The sequence below is a fragment of the Labrus mixtus genome, chromosome 2 (genome assembly GCF_963584025.1).
Source record: "Labrus mixtus chromosome 2, fLabMix1.1, whole genome shotgun sequence".
Classification (NCBI taxonomy): domain Eukaryota; kingdom Metazoa; phylum Chordata; class Actinopteri; order Labriformes; family Labridae; genus Labrus; species Labrus mixtus.
The window spans coordinates 20,552,119-20,570,488 of record NC_083613.1 but is presented as its reverse complement, the minus strand read 5'-3'; the positions used below and the strand labels follow the sequence as shown (position 1 = coordinate 20,570,488).

At 37.8% G+C, this 18,370-nt stretch overlaps 3 protein-coding genes across 5 annotated transcripts; 2 read left to right on the top strand and 1 right to left on the bottom strand.

Moving 5' to 3' along the window:
• The first annotated feature begins 17 nt into the window (after positions 1–17).
• On the top strand, positions 18–2,212 carry gpank1 (G patch domain and ankyrin repeats 1). Its single transcript, XM_061055463.1, is given in 5 exon segments — positions 18–339; positions 342–554; positions 649–790; positions 878–953; positions 1,575–2,212. Coding segments are annotated over 5 exon segments (1,107 nt in total). The 5' UTR covers positions 18–105; the 3' UTR covers positions 2,017–2,212.
• A 940-nt stretch (positions 2,213–3,152) lies between these two features.
• LOC132988237 (cytochrome P450 3A30-like) lies at positions 3,153–11,258 on the bottom strand. 3 transcript variants are annotated; one of them, XM_061055526.1, is made up of 15 exons: positions 11,108–11,258; positions 10,861–10,954; positions 10,681–10,733; positions 9,706–9,805; positions 8,041–8,154; positions 7,856–7,944; positions 6,412–6,554; positions 6,188–6,315; positions 5,525–5,600; positions 5,263–5,423; positions 5,099–5,166; positions 4,659–4,817; positions 4,290–4,452; positions 3,953–4,165; positions 3,153–3,882 (listed from the first exon to the last, which is right to left on the bottom strand). In XM_061055526.1, exons 1-14 carry the CDS (start codon positions 11,176–11,178, stop codon positions 4,076–4,078), a joined length of 1,509 nt encoding a protein of 502 aa, XP_060911509.1. In that variant the 5' UTR covers positions 11,179–11,258; the 3' UTR covers positions 3,153–3,882; positions 3,953–4,075. The 3 variants fall into 3 exon arrangements, with proteins under 3 accessions (XP_060911509.1, XP_060911493.1, XP_060911501.1); XM_061055510.1 differs by lacking the exon at positions 10,681–10,733 and having other exon boundaries at positions 10,769–10,954; XM_061055518.1 differs by lacking the exons at positions 3,153–3,882; positions 10,681–10,733 and having other exon boundaries at positions 3,949–4,165; positions 10,769–10,954.
• Positions 11,259–11,860: 602 nt separating this feature from the next.
• Positions 11,861–16,962, top strand: LOC132988257 (cytochrome P450 3A40-like). Its single transcript, XM_061055538.1, has 13 exons — positions 11,861–12,015; positions 12,117–12,210; positions 12,960–13,012; positions 13,205–13,304; positions 13,392–13,505; positions 14,262–14,350; positions 14,469–14,617; positions 14,743–14,870; positions 14,944–15,019; positions 15,108–15,268; positions 15,683–15,909; positions 16,000–16,162; positions 16,379–16,962. The coding sequence occupies exons 1-13, from the start codon at positions 11,945–11,947 to the stop codon at positions 16,487–16,489; spliced, it is 1,536 nt and encodes a 511-aa protein (XP_060911521.1). The 5' UTR covers positions 11,861–11,944; the 3' UTR covers positions 16,490–16,962.
• The last annotated feature ends 1,408 nt before the right edge of the window (positions 16,963–18,370 follow it).

Sequence of the window (18,370 nt, the reverse complement as noted above, 5' to 3'; positions counted from 1 at the left end):
AAGAAATGATGTGTCAGTGTGACCTCGACCACGTTCGCTGGTTCATTTGCATCAAATAGCTTTTTTTTTTTAAATTCCAATAAGCTCCAGCTCAGACTCTTTTCTATGGCTGCTCTCGGCTTTACGCGTGCTAGTGGGCAGGATATTTTCAGCATCGACTCCACTGAACCTACCAACTCAAGAACAGGTAGCGCCGTCAGTGGGCAAGAGGCGAGGCAGTTTTACGAACGTCTGATAAAAGAGGATACCGATCAAGATGCGCCAAGGACTTCAAGAAGCAGTGTGAATGGCAGAGGGCACCAGAGGAAGAGAGGCTCCAGCAGGAGAGAGAGAGAGAGGGGAGAGGCAGGGCCGCAGAGATGCTGCAGCGTCAAACCGATTCTGTGATCCAACAAGGGGATGATGGTGAAAGTGAGGGGAACCAAAGAAGAGAGACGAACAACTCGGAGAGGTCCATGGAGCTGCTTGGACTCAGGTTACTGCGCTGTGCCCATGAAGGGGACATTTCAAGCCTCAGAGATCTGCTCCTAAAGGGGGTAGACATCAACTTTCAGGTACAGCACTTACTGATCAGGTTGTTGTTGTTTTTTTAAGAAGGGAGGAAATATATTATTTGTATTTATTTCATCTTAACGGTCTTCCCTTTAGGATACTTACTTCTGGACAGCAGTGATGTGCGCAAGCTGGTCGGGACAGAGAGCTGCAGTGAAGCTGCTGCTGCAACACGGGGCCGCCTGGGTCGGAGTGGTTGACACACAGGGCAGGGATGCCAAAGACCTGGCCCTTGAAGGTACAGCCATGACAAATCCTACAAGCAACACTAAATTCTGCGTTGTGTGCAGTCACGATGTTCTCATTCATATTGATTTTCCCCCAGCTGGCCACAGTGAGGTGTTGGAGGAGCTGGAGAGCTACGGTAGAAGCCCTCAGAGCGAAGAACAGCCTGACAGCAGGTTAGGTCATCATAATTTGCATACACCTTTAAACCCCAGTGAGTACAGTACATTGGGGAAAGTCTTACTTCACAAAATATCTATAGAAATGTGGCATTTGGTGTCACAAGTTCATCACAATTAGGTTATATATTTGGTTGGTTACAAATCTGATATAGTGGTGGATGTAATGATGCAAGTTAGATCACAGTTTAACAGTTTGAAGGGGCAGCGTGGAGGATTTAATGGCATTCAAGTGACTATCACCTCGCCCCTCTGAACATATAGGAGAACCAAAGAACTGGGGTCACAAAAAATTGGAAGGAAAAAAAAAAAAAAAAAAACACCAAAAGATTTGCTTTGTCCATTTTAGGCTTTGAAAAAATATTGCACTGCAAAATGATGGACTCCTTGTAGGAAACCTGCCCACTCTGTAGATTTAGAGCTCTCTCTTAAGGTAGCTCAAAATTATTTTCAGGTGATATTACAGTAAGGAAAACAGGATGGTAGATTTAATATTATTTTTGTCAATAGATAATATGCCCATCCTACACACTGGTCTTTTTGACTTAAATACTCTCTAAACAGTTCCTTTAGCGTTTTCCTCTCACTAATAATGTCTCTTCCTCTGTTTGTTCCCAGTGCCCCCCCGCCTCAGTGGTGCAGCGTGTGTTGTAGCGAGTACAGCAACAGCCTGTCATCGCATCTTTCATCCACTCTCCATCAGTTCAGTCTGCGACATCCTTCTCCCACCCCTTACTACTGCCTCCCCCCCTCCAGCAACAGCTACAAGATGATGGTCCAGTGCGGTTGGAAACCAGGAACGGGGCTGGGACCAGAAGGAGAGGGGCCCAAACAACCAGTGCCGACAGTGCTGAAAAGAGATCAGACAGGCCTTGGGTATGGAGAGGCAAAAAGAGCCAAAATTACTCACTTTCAAGCCAGGGATCCCGACGCAGTGAAACAATCTGCCAAGCAGAAGCAGGAGAAAAGAGGGAAAGGACAAAGGAAGGAACATAGTAGGAGAAAGGAGCAAAACGACAAGAACTGGGAGCGGGACTTTCGTGCCTCTTTTTATCTTTAATTCCTCCTTACAGTGATTTTTATACTCCTATGTCACCAAAACTCACCTCAAAGTATCTAATAATATAAACAATTTAGTATGAAGACGTTTTGTACATTTTTTTTTCTTCTTATTTACAACTGTAAAGGTTTTTGTAAAGCAGCTGGGAGCTGTATCCCACAGAGTGTAATAATAAATACATTCTCTCTACCTCAAAGCTGACACTGTCCATTTATGGAGATGATGTTTTACTACTACAGGTTGTGCAATGACCAATGACAAATCAGTGGAGTTCATTTTTATTGTGATTGTGTTGGCTGAATGGCTTGATATGGTGTGTTTCTTTACCCTCTAAGATGGTATGACAGTGTTTTTATTTACATTTATAGCAGGCTATTAAGCTTTATCTGATGAACTAACATCACTGTGAAAACTGGTTGTGACTCGTTCAAGGAAAAGAGGAAACATTGATAAAGTTTGATTGATGTGTTGTTGTTGCAGTAATAATGTCAAAGTTGGTCCCGGTTCTTGACCGAGCTTAACGTTATGCAACAAGACAAACCAACCGTAACCTTTCCCTTTGTGACAGGTCCAGATACCTTCTTACCTAAATTAGCACACCTTCACATGTGACAGATGAGTCATAGGTGAAGTTTCACTGTGGTCTGCTTTCACCTCTGTGTATTTAGGCAGGTGAAACTCTCACATCAGTTTATGTTATAATTTATTGTTCGGGCATGTGTCAGGGTTAGAAATTGTTCGATATGTTTTTAAGTCCGCTCACAACAAGTCAAACAACCTTTAACCACCGATTACACAACATGTGGATTGGACTTTCTAAAGTGCAGGGCTGCAGAGCACAGGTGACCACCATCACAGCTTTTATGGATGGTATTTTAATTACACTGCACCAAGTGTCTTAGTTTTTGTCTGTCATTGAAGGTAATATTTGCCTTTTTATATGTATCTCTATAATCCCAGTGTGAAAAAGCCTTGCAGCTTGGCTTTCTTCTTGGGCATTCTCTTGTTTTAAAACTAGCAACAAATCTAGGTTAAAACATTTAGAGGAACTTATTGACAAGGAAATCATTTGAGTGTTTTCCTCATTTTTGCAGGTGAACTTTTCATTACAGGAAAACTGTGAGTGAGACTTCTGATACTGGACAGATGAATACCCTTTAATCAAAATGTAAAAGAACAGGCTTCACAAAGAATAATTCCACATAAAGCACTATGAGTCTTCTGAGATGAGTAGAAACATTTGTCATATTCTCCATTTATTAGGTAAGCGCAGTGAACTGTCATTTTATTAACTTATATTTAACAAAAGAATGTTAACAGTGTTGTGTCCCTGACACATCTGCCACTGGTCACAATGGTGTTCTTTTTTTTAATCAACACTTAATGTGCTGGATAATTTACTTAGATTATTAAATTAGATTAGTGTATTTAAATTCAGAACTTTTTGTTATGAAACAAAACAAGAAACAACAAGTTATAACAAGTTATTTTTATTGCTTAGAGTTGAACAGTCGCTGAGCAACCAAAACCTTCTCCTGCACTTTTGTAACTTTGTGTGTCACCGATTCAGCAGGCCAGCTACTTTGTTTAGTTTGCATTCACCTGTATGTTTCATTTGATCATGTAGGCAGTGAAATAAGAGTCTGTTGGCAGTTGCTTAAGTTGCCTCCATGATTCAGAGGTTCCAGCGTGATCAGTCAAGACAAACACCATCTACTGTAATGTTAATTAACACAATTTTAAACACCTGACTGAGGCAGAGATACACAACGATATCTTTCCCAGTGCTGTTATACTCTATGTTAGCAATCATGGAATACATCTTATCCAACCAGAGTACTGGGTTTGAAGCTTGATTGGTTATCATCTTACATTTCACTGCACATCTGTATGAGCATGTGACAAATAAAAATCTTGAATCTTGAATCTTGAATCAAAATATAAACTGAAAGTACAGATGAAAAATGTCAGTAGTAAATTAAAGAAGCATTTTTAGTTACTTAAGTTACTCATTTAAATGATTGTTCAACCACAAGAGCTGTTTCACCCAGACCAATCTCTAGTTGCACTGGTTTGATCGTGTCACCACCTTCAGTTTGATTGGTTTCAATGGTCCAACGAGGCCTTCAGGGTCCATCTTCAAAGGGATCTAGGAAAAGCATCATATTGACTGAATCAGATGCTCTCTCTTAAAATAATTCTAGCGTTTATTATGCAAAAGAAATCATGTTGACCATGTTAACCAAAGAATGCTTAAATAATAATGAAATTACCTCTGTCTCTTCACAGACTGAGAAGCTGTAGTTTTGCAACACTTCCACCAAGGCCAGTTTAACCATCAGCAGAGCAAATCGCATCCCAATACAGTTCCTCGGCCCAGCCCCAAACGGCAAGTAAGTGTATGGCCTAATGTTCTGCTTGTTCTCCTTACTAAATCTTAAAGAAACACAAATTAAATTCATGAAGAATTAATAATATAGGAAGCATTGGCTTTTAATTGGTTTCACTTGACTGTAAGAATGTTCAAAGTTTGAACAACAATTTGTTAAATATTTTGTAGCTCACTGATACTTGGAATTAAAAGTTGCTTCAGAGAAGGATTAGTCACTGAGAAAAGTTAACAGTACACATAAACTCTCTACCTGTCAGGTCTGAACTCTGTGGGCTCTGGCCAAAGCTCGGGGTCGTGGTGCAGAGCGTAGACTGGAACCATCACAAGCATGTCTTTTGGGATTGTGATCCCGTTGATCTTTACTGTTTCTTTAGCCACTCGTTCCAGACGTGCAGCTGGAGGGTAGATCCTTATGACAAAACAGGAATATATTTAAATAATGTTGTTTTTTATTGGAACAAACATTCAATCTAAACCTACCTATTCTTGCAATATCAACAAAAACAGTGTCATTATAGTTATTTGAAATAAACCAATCACAATTTTCTAATATCATCCTACAAACTAAGCAAACATGGCTTACATGGAGAACAGAACATTTTCATTTCAACAATTTGATGACTACAAAACAAAATTGAACAAAATATCTAGGGTTGGCCTTGCCAACTTGCACAAGAAAATATTCTTTACCTCAAACACTCATTGACCACGCTGTCCAAGTACTCCATATGCATCAAGGCTTCATACTGGACTGGACCCTGTAAAGGGGTTAAAGATAACAGTTTGATTAAACACAATGCAGAAACAACTGTAACTAGATTATTTAATAAAAATATAAAAATAGAATAAACAACCATATCAGGAAAGGTGGCATCTATCTCCTCCTGTAGGCGTTTCATGACTGCAGGGTTTTGGGCCAAAGTGTAGGCAAGGAAAGTGAGAGTTGTGGCGCTTGTCTCGTAACCAGCGAACACAAACATGGTCACTTGAGAAATGATCTCATGATCAGTCAGACCTGTAAGGGCAGACAGGATGCACCAACAGGGAGTAAGATGAAAGGAGGCAGACCTCTGGTGTGAATTCACAAGCATGCACTTGTGTGTGACGTCGTCTTACTTTTATTCTCCCCTTCTTTCTTGGATTTATTGTCGGTCTGGCTGTCAATCAAGTTTTGAAGCATATCCCTTGAATTCTGAAAACAGGTCGTTTAGTCAACATCTTCCAATTTTTTATAATGGACTTGAAATTCAGTGAAGTCGTTTTTTTGTCAGGTTGAAACAGCAGTTTGCAAAAAAGGTAGATTTATTTTCCAGTGTTTCCCAGTTTTAGTTTGAAAAAAACAGTTTCTCTTTTGGTTCCTGAAATCGGGTCCAATTCTCAGTTTTTCCACAATCCGTGACATAAAGCTCATTCTTGAATGATCAAACATGCATCTAGTGGCTAAGAGCCTAATCTATGATGGAAAGATCCTGGAAAGCTACAGAAGCCACAAAGAAGTCCTACAATATCTTGGGGAATCTACAAGATATGAACATCTCAGTTTTCATGACAACTGGGCAGACCCCATGATTTAATGGGAAACTCTATAAAAGTAATCTTTAGCTGAGATTGTTAAGCAACTATCAGATAATGGTTTCTTTATTGAATTTATGGAAATGTCCCTTTTACCGTGATATCACCAAACCCTAACTATCATGATATGCGTTTCCCACTATAACTATAAAATTATGCAACATTCTATCCATATATAGACCATCTCAGGGTGTGTTTTGTACAAACCTTTTGTGAGTTTCCATTGCGTTGCTGCCTGATCTTCTCCACAAACCTTTTAAAGTAATTAGTAGAATTCTTGGGGAACAATGAGAAACCCATCAGCTCCAATAGCGGAAGAACAAATGGAAAGCACCCTGAAAATAGACATGTGGTTAGCATCTCTAAATGTAGACGGAAAACTTAAATATTCATTCAAAATAAGACAAAAGGTGTCATGGATACAACTTTACCTTGGAAAAGAAAGAGAGGTATGGGAAATCTGAACAGCTTATTGGCATATGTGATGAGTGGACTTGAGGGGTTGTTAATTGTGTCCAAATCCACACTCAATGAAGAGCTCGCCATTATGTCCAGACTGTAGGGTCCAAAGAAGCTGGAAAACATAAAACGTATGAATCGTTGATCAGAAGTTGACACAAGTACTGAAGTAAGTACTTCATCATGTTTGATCCACAATACTGTTTTAGAGACTCTGCAAACAAGCTCCATTGTGAAGTTATCAAGAGCATATGTTTAGGTTTACAGTATAAATAGTAATCAAAAAATAAAATTGGTAATATTGTACCCATCAGGGAAACATTAACAGCAATGACTTAACTGTATATGAACATGAGACTAGAACGGTTGAGTAGCTTTAGTATTTACGTTTGAGATTAGATTAGATATTAGTTAGTGTATTGCCATTTGCACAGGTACAGGACTGTACAGGTACATTGGAATTTTTGTGCATTTATCCTCGAGTCAGCTCTTCAAAAAAGGTTAAAAATGGAAGATCAGTTGGATAGAATAGCAGATCTCACAAAACCTGTATGCACTGTTTGTTCTTTGGACTCTATTTTCAGTGAAGTTAACCTCTAGGGACAAATGTAATGTTTTGAACTGTGTTTCACGCCACTCAAGGGCAATTAGGTGCCACACACTTTTTAATGAGGGTCCACAAGTAACAAAAAACTTAAATAAGGGAGGTTAAAAGTACAAGTTGGTAACAATACACTGGAAAGCAGTGTTGTAGTCAAGTCACCAAACCTCAATTTTGGGTTGAATCCCGAGTCTGAGTCGAGTCTGATTCAGCAAAGGAGAATCTGAGTCGAGTCCTAGTTACCTGGTCTAAGTCCTTAATGAGGTTGAGTCTGAGCCTTTCCAAGATTAGTTTAGTTCTCCACTTTAACACATTACTTTATTGATTTAGTTATGTTAAATGCTTCTAAACTAAGCTTTAACGCCACACTATCTGTGAGTCTTTAAGTTCATACTGTACCTAGATGCAACAATGACATTGTTTAATTCCAAGTCGTCCTCTCCAGCTTCCGAGTCCAAATGCAGTAAATGCTCATGTCTGAGTTCCCCATTTTGGCAAATAGTTGTATTTTCTGTCTCACACTTTCATGTGTGTGCGTTGAATATGAGGTGACTTCAAAGAGTCTGCTAGCTTGGCTTAGCCCAAATACTGGAAACAAAGGTCATCTACTAGCTCCGCTCCAAACACAAGCTGCCTACCAACAACTCTTATCCTTACATTTATTATTTACATACAGGATGTTATAAACATGATTGTTTTTTTTGTGTGGCCATCTTGGTTAATGTTCTGTTGTTAAAATAGATGGGCAGAAAAACAATAAAAACAAGCTTATATTAATGAAACATTTGGAATCTCTAAAGCATGGCGTTACTCACTCTTTTATAGTAACAACTTCTCCATTTTGTGCCTTGGACTGCAGGCTGGCTGTCAGTTTGCTTGAGTGATGTTTCATGATGCCAAAGAGCTTAGAAAAAAGTGTAAAGTAAACACAAAAACACAATGGGTAAAAATAAAATTATAACTAAAGTCTGAAGAAATTAGGAAAACGGAAAACTGATACCTCCTTTTGTCGCCCAGAGGTGAAATAGGGAGAGAGGATGCTGCGTAGTCGCCTCCATTCATCATCCTCAGCAATACTCACCGCGTCATAGAGTTCCCCATTAAGACGGAAGTTCTAAAGAGGCACATGCAGTCATCAGAGTGTATATGTTCATTAACAAATGTTTTGAACACTTGTTGTAACTAGTATCCCCTGATGGAGATTTGGCAACTCTAGCCTGTAGCACTTTCAAAAACAGTCACAGTAAATCACATTTTGTTCCCAGCTAAATCGTGAAGGATTCTGTTCCACTAAAACAATTATGAGTTTAAATATAAATATATTTTTTTAAATTAATAAAAAATGATTATTTGGAGTGAGTCAATCCCTATGAAGCCCTGTGTCAGAACGTCTAATTTAACAGCAGAATTTTTGGCTGTCAAAAGCCTGGTAAGAAAAACACTCATGGTAAGTAGTTCATGACAAACTGAGGAACTAAATAGTTATTGAACTCTGGAACTAAATATTTATTGAACTCATAAATTGAAAATGATTGTATTTAGGGGTGTGATGACTGTGAGTCAAAGTTTATACAGCCTTTAGAACATTTTGCCTGATTAGCCCTTGCCCTTCAACTCCTCTTCAGTTCCCTCTTCTCGTCACATATGGTTTCTTCTCGATCCAAAATAAACGAGAGATAGCCATAGGCTGAACTTAAAAATTCAAAATGACAGATTCCAAATCATTGGGGATATTACCTCCATTATTTTATTTCACCCTAAGAAAAAGAAAGAGAAACAACAATCTTGTCCCTGAAGTGAAAAATGTATTTAATCATAATGGATCGCCTACATTCATATTACACGGAAATGAAGTAGTGCCAAATTATTACCAGTTGACAATGTTTACAGTTATTCTTGAAAATGCGATGTCACTTTTCTAGATGGTTTACCCGTAAATCCAATCCAGAAAGTTTGCCTCCATAATCTGATAGCTCATTGTGCTAGTGGTACCATTTGTAAACGTGCTTATTTTAACATCAAAGATGATCTTGTACCATTGGGGAAAGTGTTTGGGATGTATTTTTAGCATTACAGCCTCACATGCTCACCGTGTTTTCAGTGCAGTCATAAAAATCTCGACAACCTTTTATATCTCAGGGAAACTTGTATTTAATGTTTCTGTATTGTTCTATGTCTTTCTTCTATCTTATGAAACGTGTGTGTGTGTGTGTGTGTGTGTGTGTGTGTGTGTGTGACTGGTTGATTTGTATTTTACTGTTGCCATCATCTGCCTCGGGACAACAGATGGAAATGAGCTCGTTAGCTAAATCTGGTACAAAGCATTTCTTCTCTTCTGAGACTAATGTTTTTTTTGTACACGGTCCCTGATTCAAATAAACTAATAAACTAAACATTTGATTTAATGTCAACTAATCTTCGTACATACTATTGTTCTTATATAGCCTCAGGAAATTTGTTTTGGTTGTTTTTGTCTAGATTTGTTGTCCCAAATATGACCATATGATAGTTTAATAAGCGATACCCCCTTTTTTTTCACAAGGTTTAAACCAACTCCCCGTCTAAAGTTGACTTTTAACAGATAAACAAAGATATTGTGTGATGTAACAGTTTCTCTTGTAATACAGTCTTTTTGTTTTATTTTGCGTGTTAATCATGTCCTCACCCGTCTGTTGGTAAAGTAGGTGAAGCACTCCTTCACCAGGATGGTTTTCAACATGTCAGGGTCCATCACAGCCAGCATGGGCTTCTTCAACTCATATACACTGGACATTTACACAAACACACACATACATTTTAGCCATTTATTGTGGATCTCTTAATATGTTATACAATAATTTCCATTAGCTATACAGTTCATCCTGGGCGCAATTGATAAGGTTTTAAAAAGGTTATATCCAGATACTAATGATCCACATTTGTTAATACTGGATCAAGTAATCCAGCTCACTCTATAGGTCAACCTGATCCAGGTACAGATTTTAAGGTTTACCAAACCCAGATTAATGGTGCTTTAAAGGGATACTATATGCTTTGTTTACAGGGGACCCCAAAATCCACACAAGAATGGGTACCCAAATAACAAATTATTCTACTTCACTGAAGCAAAACAACATTCTAGTACAAATACATTTAAAACATTGAAGTCTTGAAATATCAACTTAGTTGTAAAAATATTGTATTGTTTGATCTTTTCAGTGTTTTTGTTTTTACATTTTTACCCTGTTATCTAGTCTGCATACATACCTCTGCTTTGATCAGGATAATCCTGATTTTATTTTTTGTATCAAAGTTCTAACAGTGCTACTCAGAAGTTTTAAACAACACAAACTGCAGGTTTTATCTGAAAAGCTTAGATTGGATAACTTTATGTTATCCAAATACATAATGTTTTTGTTTGTTTTTGAACAACCTGTTTTAAATATGTAAACTATGAATGATCACTTTCAAACAACCGGGCCTTGAAGGTCATGGATTTATTATGATCCATAAATACAAACGTTTCTTGTTATTAACACCAGTGCTGACATAAGCCACCAAAGTGAGAGGTTCAAGGGCCAAACCCTTACAATTTTACAACATATGCTTGGTGTTAGATGTAGTTCTTGTATTTTCACTTTAAGAAACTGAGTAGACTCACCCCCACATTCTCCCAAACATCTTTGCATTCTCAATGTCCTCTAAATAGTAAACCTTGAAACATAAAAAAACAAAATAATTACTTATACTTACTCTTTTTTTTTACAAAATCATCATTGTCTGTGACTGCAAATGACAAAACCCACGGAAATGAGCGATTTAGATTTTTATGATTACATACACTGCTGAGCCTGCCAATTGTGCCCCAATACATAATTGGCTTGATGCCTGGGATCCCCAACTGCTCAAATATTCCATAACTGGAGTAGCCATACCTGTGAAGAACAAAAACGTGAAGTCAAAATCCTCTAAACTGTTAACTGGATAGAAAATGGCTAAACTCTGGTGCTATTAATGTCTTCCTTTTTGTCACCATTTCATCAGAACGAAGCACACATACTTAGATTGAATGAATCTTTTTTCCTTACATGACAAATAGGCAGATAAATGTGACGAGCAGGATCCATGTTTCTACGGAGAAAATGGGAAGGTAGTCCATGGTTCTCCTTTGCTCAATCAAGTTGTTTTGATATCTGCTTTGCACTGCACTGAACTGTAACCAAGTCCAGGAGGCGCGGCCTATTCTCACCGTGGTACACACCTACCGTGACCTCTTCCCTGCTCCTGTGCAGCCTGGGAGAACAACAATGCCAGTGCACCACCCATACTTCTGAGAATATACACATGTCTGGACATGTGTTTGAGCAATAAAACATATCAAAGAAATGTGTCTACAAAAAACAAATTGAGAACCACCCCCCTGATAAAAAAAAAAAAAAATTGAAGACTTGAATACGTTTCAATCATGCCCACATACACCAAAATATATATATATATATAGTGTGAGCCAATAAGAAATTAAACCTTCTTTCTTTCTTTTTTTTAAGCTTACCGCTTGGATTCCTGAAGCATTCAAATAGAAAACACAAGGCCATTAGAAAAAAAGTTAGATATCTTTAATAACATTTACTGCTTATTTAATGAACTTTGTGTGTGCTTCATAACACAGCAATATAATAATTTAGGTCACAAAATTACAGAGTCACAGAGGCCTGAGCTAATAAAACAAGATAATAATATATGCTTCTTGGTCTTTTTCTGTCAATAATTCACTTAACATCGCCTGCTGCCATTGGTTAACCTCCCACACACTTCCCATACTCACGCAACCAGTTTGTGCAGCAGGACATAAAAGCCTTTGGTTGTGATGTGGGGCTTCAGTGGAACCTTTGCTGCCACTGACAGAAGAGGGAAAAGGTGCAGAGATGGGCTACCAGTTCTACTTCTCCGCTGAAACATGGACTCTCCTGGTCGCCTTTATCACACTATTATTTGTGTAAGTTTTTAAAGAGTGTGTGGTCCATGTATAATGTGTTTGTGCTTGTTTTCATGTATTGGTGTGAAAAATAATCTTCTATATCTGTTTTCTATACACAGGTATGCTTTGTGGCCATATAACACCTTTAAGAAAATGGGCATCCCTGGTCCCAAACCAGTCCCTTTTTTTGGCACTATGCTGGCATATAGAAAGGTTGGTAAATGAGAAATTACACTATAGATTTATACTAAAGTTTAGTGGCTCAGCGAGGTCAATAATGGTACAAAGGAACTCCTGAAGAAGTGGAATGTTTGTTTTAAAAATCTGTCTGGCGTGGCTTGGTGTAGAGTTTTCTTGTAGACAGTTGAGTCTTTTTTTCTGAAAGTTAAGGCGATAAATTGAACAGATCTAGTCCTTCCAGCCTTTGGATGTCTTTACTATAGCAAAATGAACTGGTTGTTATGTATGATAATGTTCAAAGTTTTGATGAGTTCATTCATGAGCACATTGATGATAGGTGGTGTACAGTCAAATATTTGTACTGTTTTTACAGCTTTGTTTCAGCAGTCTCCATCTTAAAACCACAGAAGAATGTGGTGGTGATAAATGAAAAATTAGCTTCTCAGCTCATTTTTACTTTTTATTTGTGAAAGTTCACATTTAAGTATCTAACGAAAGTTTATTTCATTTATAATTTGATCCCTCAGGATTTGATAAATGTTTTCAGTTTCATTTTAATAGAGTTGTTTCGGCTTAGAAGAAGCTGTGATGAAACAGTGATCATTTTGTGAAAAACATAAAATAAAATCATGTTAACAAGTTCTCTGTACCAACTCCAGATTATCCTTTGTACTCTTGTTATTGTTTCACACATTTAAAAAATATTTTCTCATCCTACAAATATCTGTACCATGTTATGGTGAAATTAAAATAATTGTGTCTATTGTTTTTCTTGTACCAAGGGGTTCACCCGCTTCGATGAAAACTGCTTTAAGAAGTATGGGAAAACGTGGGGGTAAGTGTGCATGCTGGATCGAATGTGTGTGTTTATACACATTATGTATTTTGTTTTCTCTAGAGAGCTACTTGTACACATCGACGCATCTGTTTTTACTGTGCTTGAATTCTAAAAAGGTAAACGTATATGGCTGCACAAAAGTCTCCCCCATGTTTTGATTGTTTTTTTGTCATCATATTTCATTCTTAGCATTTTTGATGGCCGTCAGCCCGTAATATGTATGACAGATCCTGCCATGATTAAAGCTGTTCTAGTAAAGGAGTGTTACTCTCTCTTCACCAACCGCAGAGTATGTATACTAAACATAGATCTCATTCACTCTAGTATTAGAGTTTCTGCTTCCTGACTCAACTTTCTCTTCCTAACTTTGTGACAGAACTTCTATCTGAATGGACCCCTGTATGATGCTGTGACTGTCGCTGAGGATGAGCAGTGGAGGAGGATCCGCAGCATCCTCTCTCCTTCCTTCACTTCAGGGAAACTGAAAGAGGTAACTCAACAATATTTCCCCAACAGCAGTGGCTGGTGATCTCTTAGAAATATTTTGAATCTAAAAGGGTTCAGAGTCGTACTCCACAGAAGAAAAACTGTTGAAAACATAAGTAGATAATATTATTTTTTACGCACGCCTTCTATCTTTTCTGACCCTTCAGCTATATCCTATAATCATTTCAAAGTCTTTCAAACTGACTGTTTTAAAAAGTAGCCACTGTGAAGCCACTTACTGGTTTGTGGACTGCCATCGAAACCTCAAGTTAGGCATTTTTGCCATCGCCATCTTGGTTTTTGGCACAAAATTTTAGTAATCATATTTGAACTTGGAGGCTGATACCCAAAAGCCCAAGTTAGGTGTGTGGAACATGCACTTACTCAAAGCCACCACGTTCTTACTTCTGCCAACTTAAAGCCTAAATGTTATCCACAACCCCCAGTACAGTTGTCATTGATAGGAACATAAGCTAAAACAATTCAAATTTGTTTTGCACCATGTTCTAAAAATGGTTTACATGATGTTTAAATAAGGTGGTATAGGCAATGGGGCATACCTGGATGAACTGAAGTCTTTGTGAAAATCTTCTGTGTTGGCTTCGTTTTTCAGCCTGGTTGGAAATCACTGATCCAAAGGAAGCATAAAAAGAAACAGCAGGATTTTTTTTACTGTGTAACTTATTTTCCAGTTTCATTACCCTTATTATACCTGTGTACAATTGTTATTTATGTCTATCTGTTCCTACCCATTTTTTAGATGTTTGACATCATGAAGCACCACTCTGCTAACCTGATCAGTGGCATGAAAAAGAAAGCCGATAAGGATGAACCCTTAGAGCTGAAGGAGTAAGAACACTTCACATTAACACTTAATATTCCAAAATAAGTTTTTGCTGAAAATGTATAAAACCCAAGTCATTTTAAGAATGGAAGTATATCTGTGACACGTGTGTGTGCTCTTCAGGTTCTTTGGACCCTACAGTATGGATGTAGTAACCAGCACAGCTTTCAGTGTCGACATCGACTCGCTTAACAACCCCTCAGACCCGTTCGTCACTAACATCAAGAAGATGCTGAAGTTTGACCTCTTCAGCCCACTCTTCCTCATTATTGGTATAGATTCTGTGCTTCAAGTGGAGAGTAAACAAATAATATTTGTTCTGTGAATGTCTGCTGTCAGTGCAGTCACTGTCTGTTCTGTGTACTTTATAACTGTTTTTCTTTCTGCTTGAATCCAGGTTTCTTTCCTTTTATGGGCCCACTATTCCAAAAATTGGAGTATTCCTTTTTCCCCTCATCTGTAACTGACTTCTTTTATGCTGCGCTGCAAAAGATTAAGTCTAATCGAGAGACCACAAAGCAAAAGGTAAGATCTCCTGTGCATGTGTGTACAAGAAGAATACAAATATAGAGCTATTCTATTAAACGTCTTCTTTTAGACTCGAGTGGATATCCTTCAGCTGATGATTGACTCTCAGAAGGACAATGACCCCAGTGGAGCAGTGCATGAAAAAGGTAGCATACAATGCACAGACATGTAGTACATACATATGAAAGCACAACTCAAAGTAATAATACATATTTGTCCTTACTATCTCCATAGGTTTGAGTGATCATGAGATCCTTTCTCAAGCAATGATTTTCCTCTTCGCTGGTTATGAAACAACCAGCACCTCTCTCACTTTCTTGTCTTACAATCTGGCCATAAACCCTCACATTATGAAGCAGCTGCAGCAGGAGATCGACTCCACCTTCCCTAACAAGGTACGCTGGTAGTTGGTAGAGGACAGCATTTGAGGTAGCAGTAAGGGCAAGAACTAAATATTTTAATGCTGTTTTATTGGTTTATGGTCTCCTGAGGGGAGATGAATTCATGCCAGATCAATTATTAATTTGTAAATCACAATTTACTTTAAGAGCTTGTTCCTCTTCAATAATTTTTGAATTTAATAAAGGGGGTATAGTTGAAGACGGTGATTTTCACATCTTACCCAATAAAGGAATTCAGGAGGATATTGTCCTTTCATTACAACCTGCAGTGTTTCCCTTCAGCACTTGTTGAAGGTCCTATCTTTGCCTGATATGACAGCATGGAGGTCTCCTCCTGAATAGAAGCATAAGCAAAAGTAAGAATTCAAAGAAGTCTTGTAAAAGCAAGTCTCTGTGATTTTTTTAAAGACTCCTGTGGAGTACCAGGCTCTGATAAAGATGGAATATCTAGACAGCGTCATCAACGAGTCTCTCCGATTGTACCCCATTGCTGCTCGTCTGGAGCGCGTTGCCAAGTCATCCATGGAGATAAATGGCCTTGTGATACCAAAAGGGATGGTTGTTATGATACCCACATGGCCCCTGCACCGGGACCCCACAGTGTGGCCCGAACCGGAAGAGTTTAAACCTGAGAGGTGAGGAAATCAACTTCTTCAGACCCTGCAGGTGGGATTCTCGATTTGGTTATTAATAATGTATTTGCGTTGGCATGTTTGTACCCACAGGTTCAGTAAGGAAAACAAGGAGCGTATTGATCCATACACGTACATGCCTTTCGGGGCCGGGCCAAGGAACTGTATCGGGATGCGGTTTGCTCTGGTGCTGATGAAACTAGCGGTGGTGGAGATCCTCCAGAAGTACAGCTTCTCTGTGTGCAAGGAGACCGAGGTGAGACCACAGATGTTCAACTTTACACTGCTTGTTAATGCTTTTTTTTATCCTGTCTTAACATTATTTATTGCCAGTTTGATAGAAATATTGAAAGTTATATAATGCCCAAGCTATTGATAAGCTATCTGTTTGTTGCATCATTTTTATACCCTTTGTGACAGTGCAAGAAGCTTTATGCCCTGTTGACTTTGAATACACTTATTTTCCTTCCAGGTCCCCTTTGAGATGGACGTAATGGGCCTGTTGGCGCCAAAACGGCCCATCAAACTCAAGCTGGTGCCACGGCCAGAGGCTGCAGGCTCAAACGAACATGCTGAAAGATAATCCTTCAGTTGTTTTGTAATCATATCTTTTAATGCTGTTTACAGACAAATGGTAAAAAAGAGACCTTTCCCTTTTCAGTAGTGGAAAGAAAGAAAATTCAAACAACTGCTGTATATAGTAACATTTATATGTTATACTGTAGTACATTCTCTACTGAATTTCTTTGGCAACTTTAGCTTCTACGTTTTCTGTGAAATCAAATTAATACTGCAACATTTGAACTGCAAATGAATCATAAAGCTGCATCAAATATGTATTTGATTAAATTAATCTGTATTGATTCCTGGGGGAAATTCACAAGCTACAAAGAAGTTCTTCCACCACCTTCATAAAAAAAAAAAGTTGTTATGCTTTCTCATTTATGTGTTCTATTTTACTGTCCAAGCTTTCATCATTATTGATCTAAAAGGTCTTGACTAAAGGATATCTTGTAGATTCTGTGTAAACAATAAAGGAGATTTGTGTTTTTCTCATCTATATACAGACGTTGTTGACTTGACACCTGTATAGTTACTGTGCTGGTGCTACAAGGGATGGGGATAGCATAATAGCAGCAAGATAGAGAAATGGAAATTCTTTCATAAAGCTCTTTAAAAATGTGATGGGAATTTATTTCACAGCAAGCAGAATATATATATATATATATATATATATAATTGTATATTGTTATTCCTAACAAGAGTCCTCCCATCTGCCTGTGATTGTCTCACTGCTACAAAGAAGTAATATTTATTGCAGCCTGATTCTGCAGGTGTTCATGTTTTTTTTGCAGTGTATAGAATATGGGCCTGCAATAAAAAAAAGTATTCAGAAACTCTAAAGTCTTAAGGTAATCAGGGAAATGTCATGGAACACATCAATTAAAATGTTATATAAGTATACTGTATATCTAATAATGTGCATCTTTCTGATTCCAAGTGCTACAAAATTGAATATCACAATTATTATTCCATCTACAATCTATAACGCTTGTCCCATCCGGGGTCGCTGGGGGGCTCGAGTTGTTCCCAGCTGTCATTGGGCAAGAGGCGGGGTACACCCTGGACTTGTTGCCAGTAAATCACAGAGAGGCACCTTCCCGGCTGTTGCTGTTAAATGGTATTGCTAACCCCTGCACCACTGTGTAGCTCTATTATCATGTTAATGTAACTCTTGTAAATATTTATAATTAACATTATCTGTCCTTCCTATTTTATTACTATTACAGTTTGAAATGTTAATAATGAATGGATGTTTTTTGGGGTTATTCATTAAAAGATAAGACTACATTGTGTGTAAATATTCCACTTACAGATACAAAGAAACACTTGACATGTTTACACTGGTCCATTTCACAAAATAAAATTCAAACAATCAATGACCAAAAAAGGAATAGGCTGAGCCCAGGCTTATTTCTACCTATTCTATACAATCCTTAATATAACCCTGATATAACCCAAAACATCAGCAATACAAAAAAGAAAGAAAAACAAAGCAGATGAACTCTAAATTGTTCCTTAATTCTTCACAATTTTATGTTTTAATTATTCATTAATTTACATTTTATGGTTTTTGTTAGACTCTGTAGAGTACAACACAATTTCAACTCATCACTTAGGCTGTTCCATAGTTCGACTCACAAAACTGAGACAGATCTGTATTTGATGTTACAAACGTACATGACCCTCTTAAATTACAATGATCTTCTCTTAATTGAAAAATGGTTGAGTATCAACAGACTTTTTTCTAGCTTGAAAAAGTCATGTTTTTACATACAATACAAAGTAAATATTTAAGATAAGAAGAACCTTGTAAATGAAAAAAATATAGAATCATAGTAACCAGCTTTATTTATGACTCAGCTCTTTTCTGGAGTTTAATTATGGGATCAGTTTTAACTTT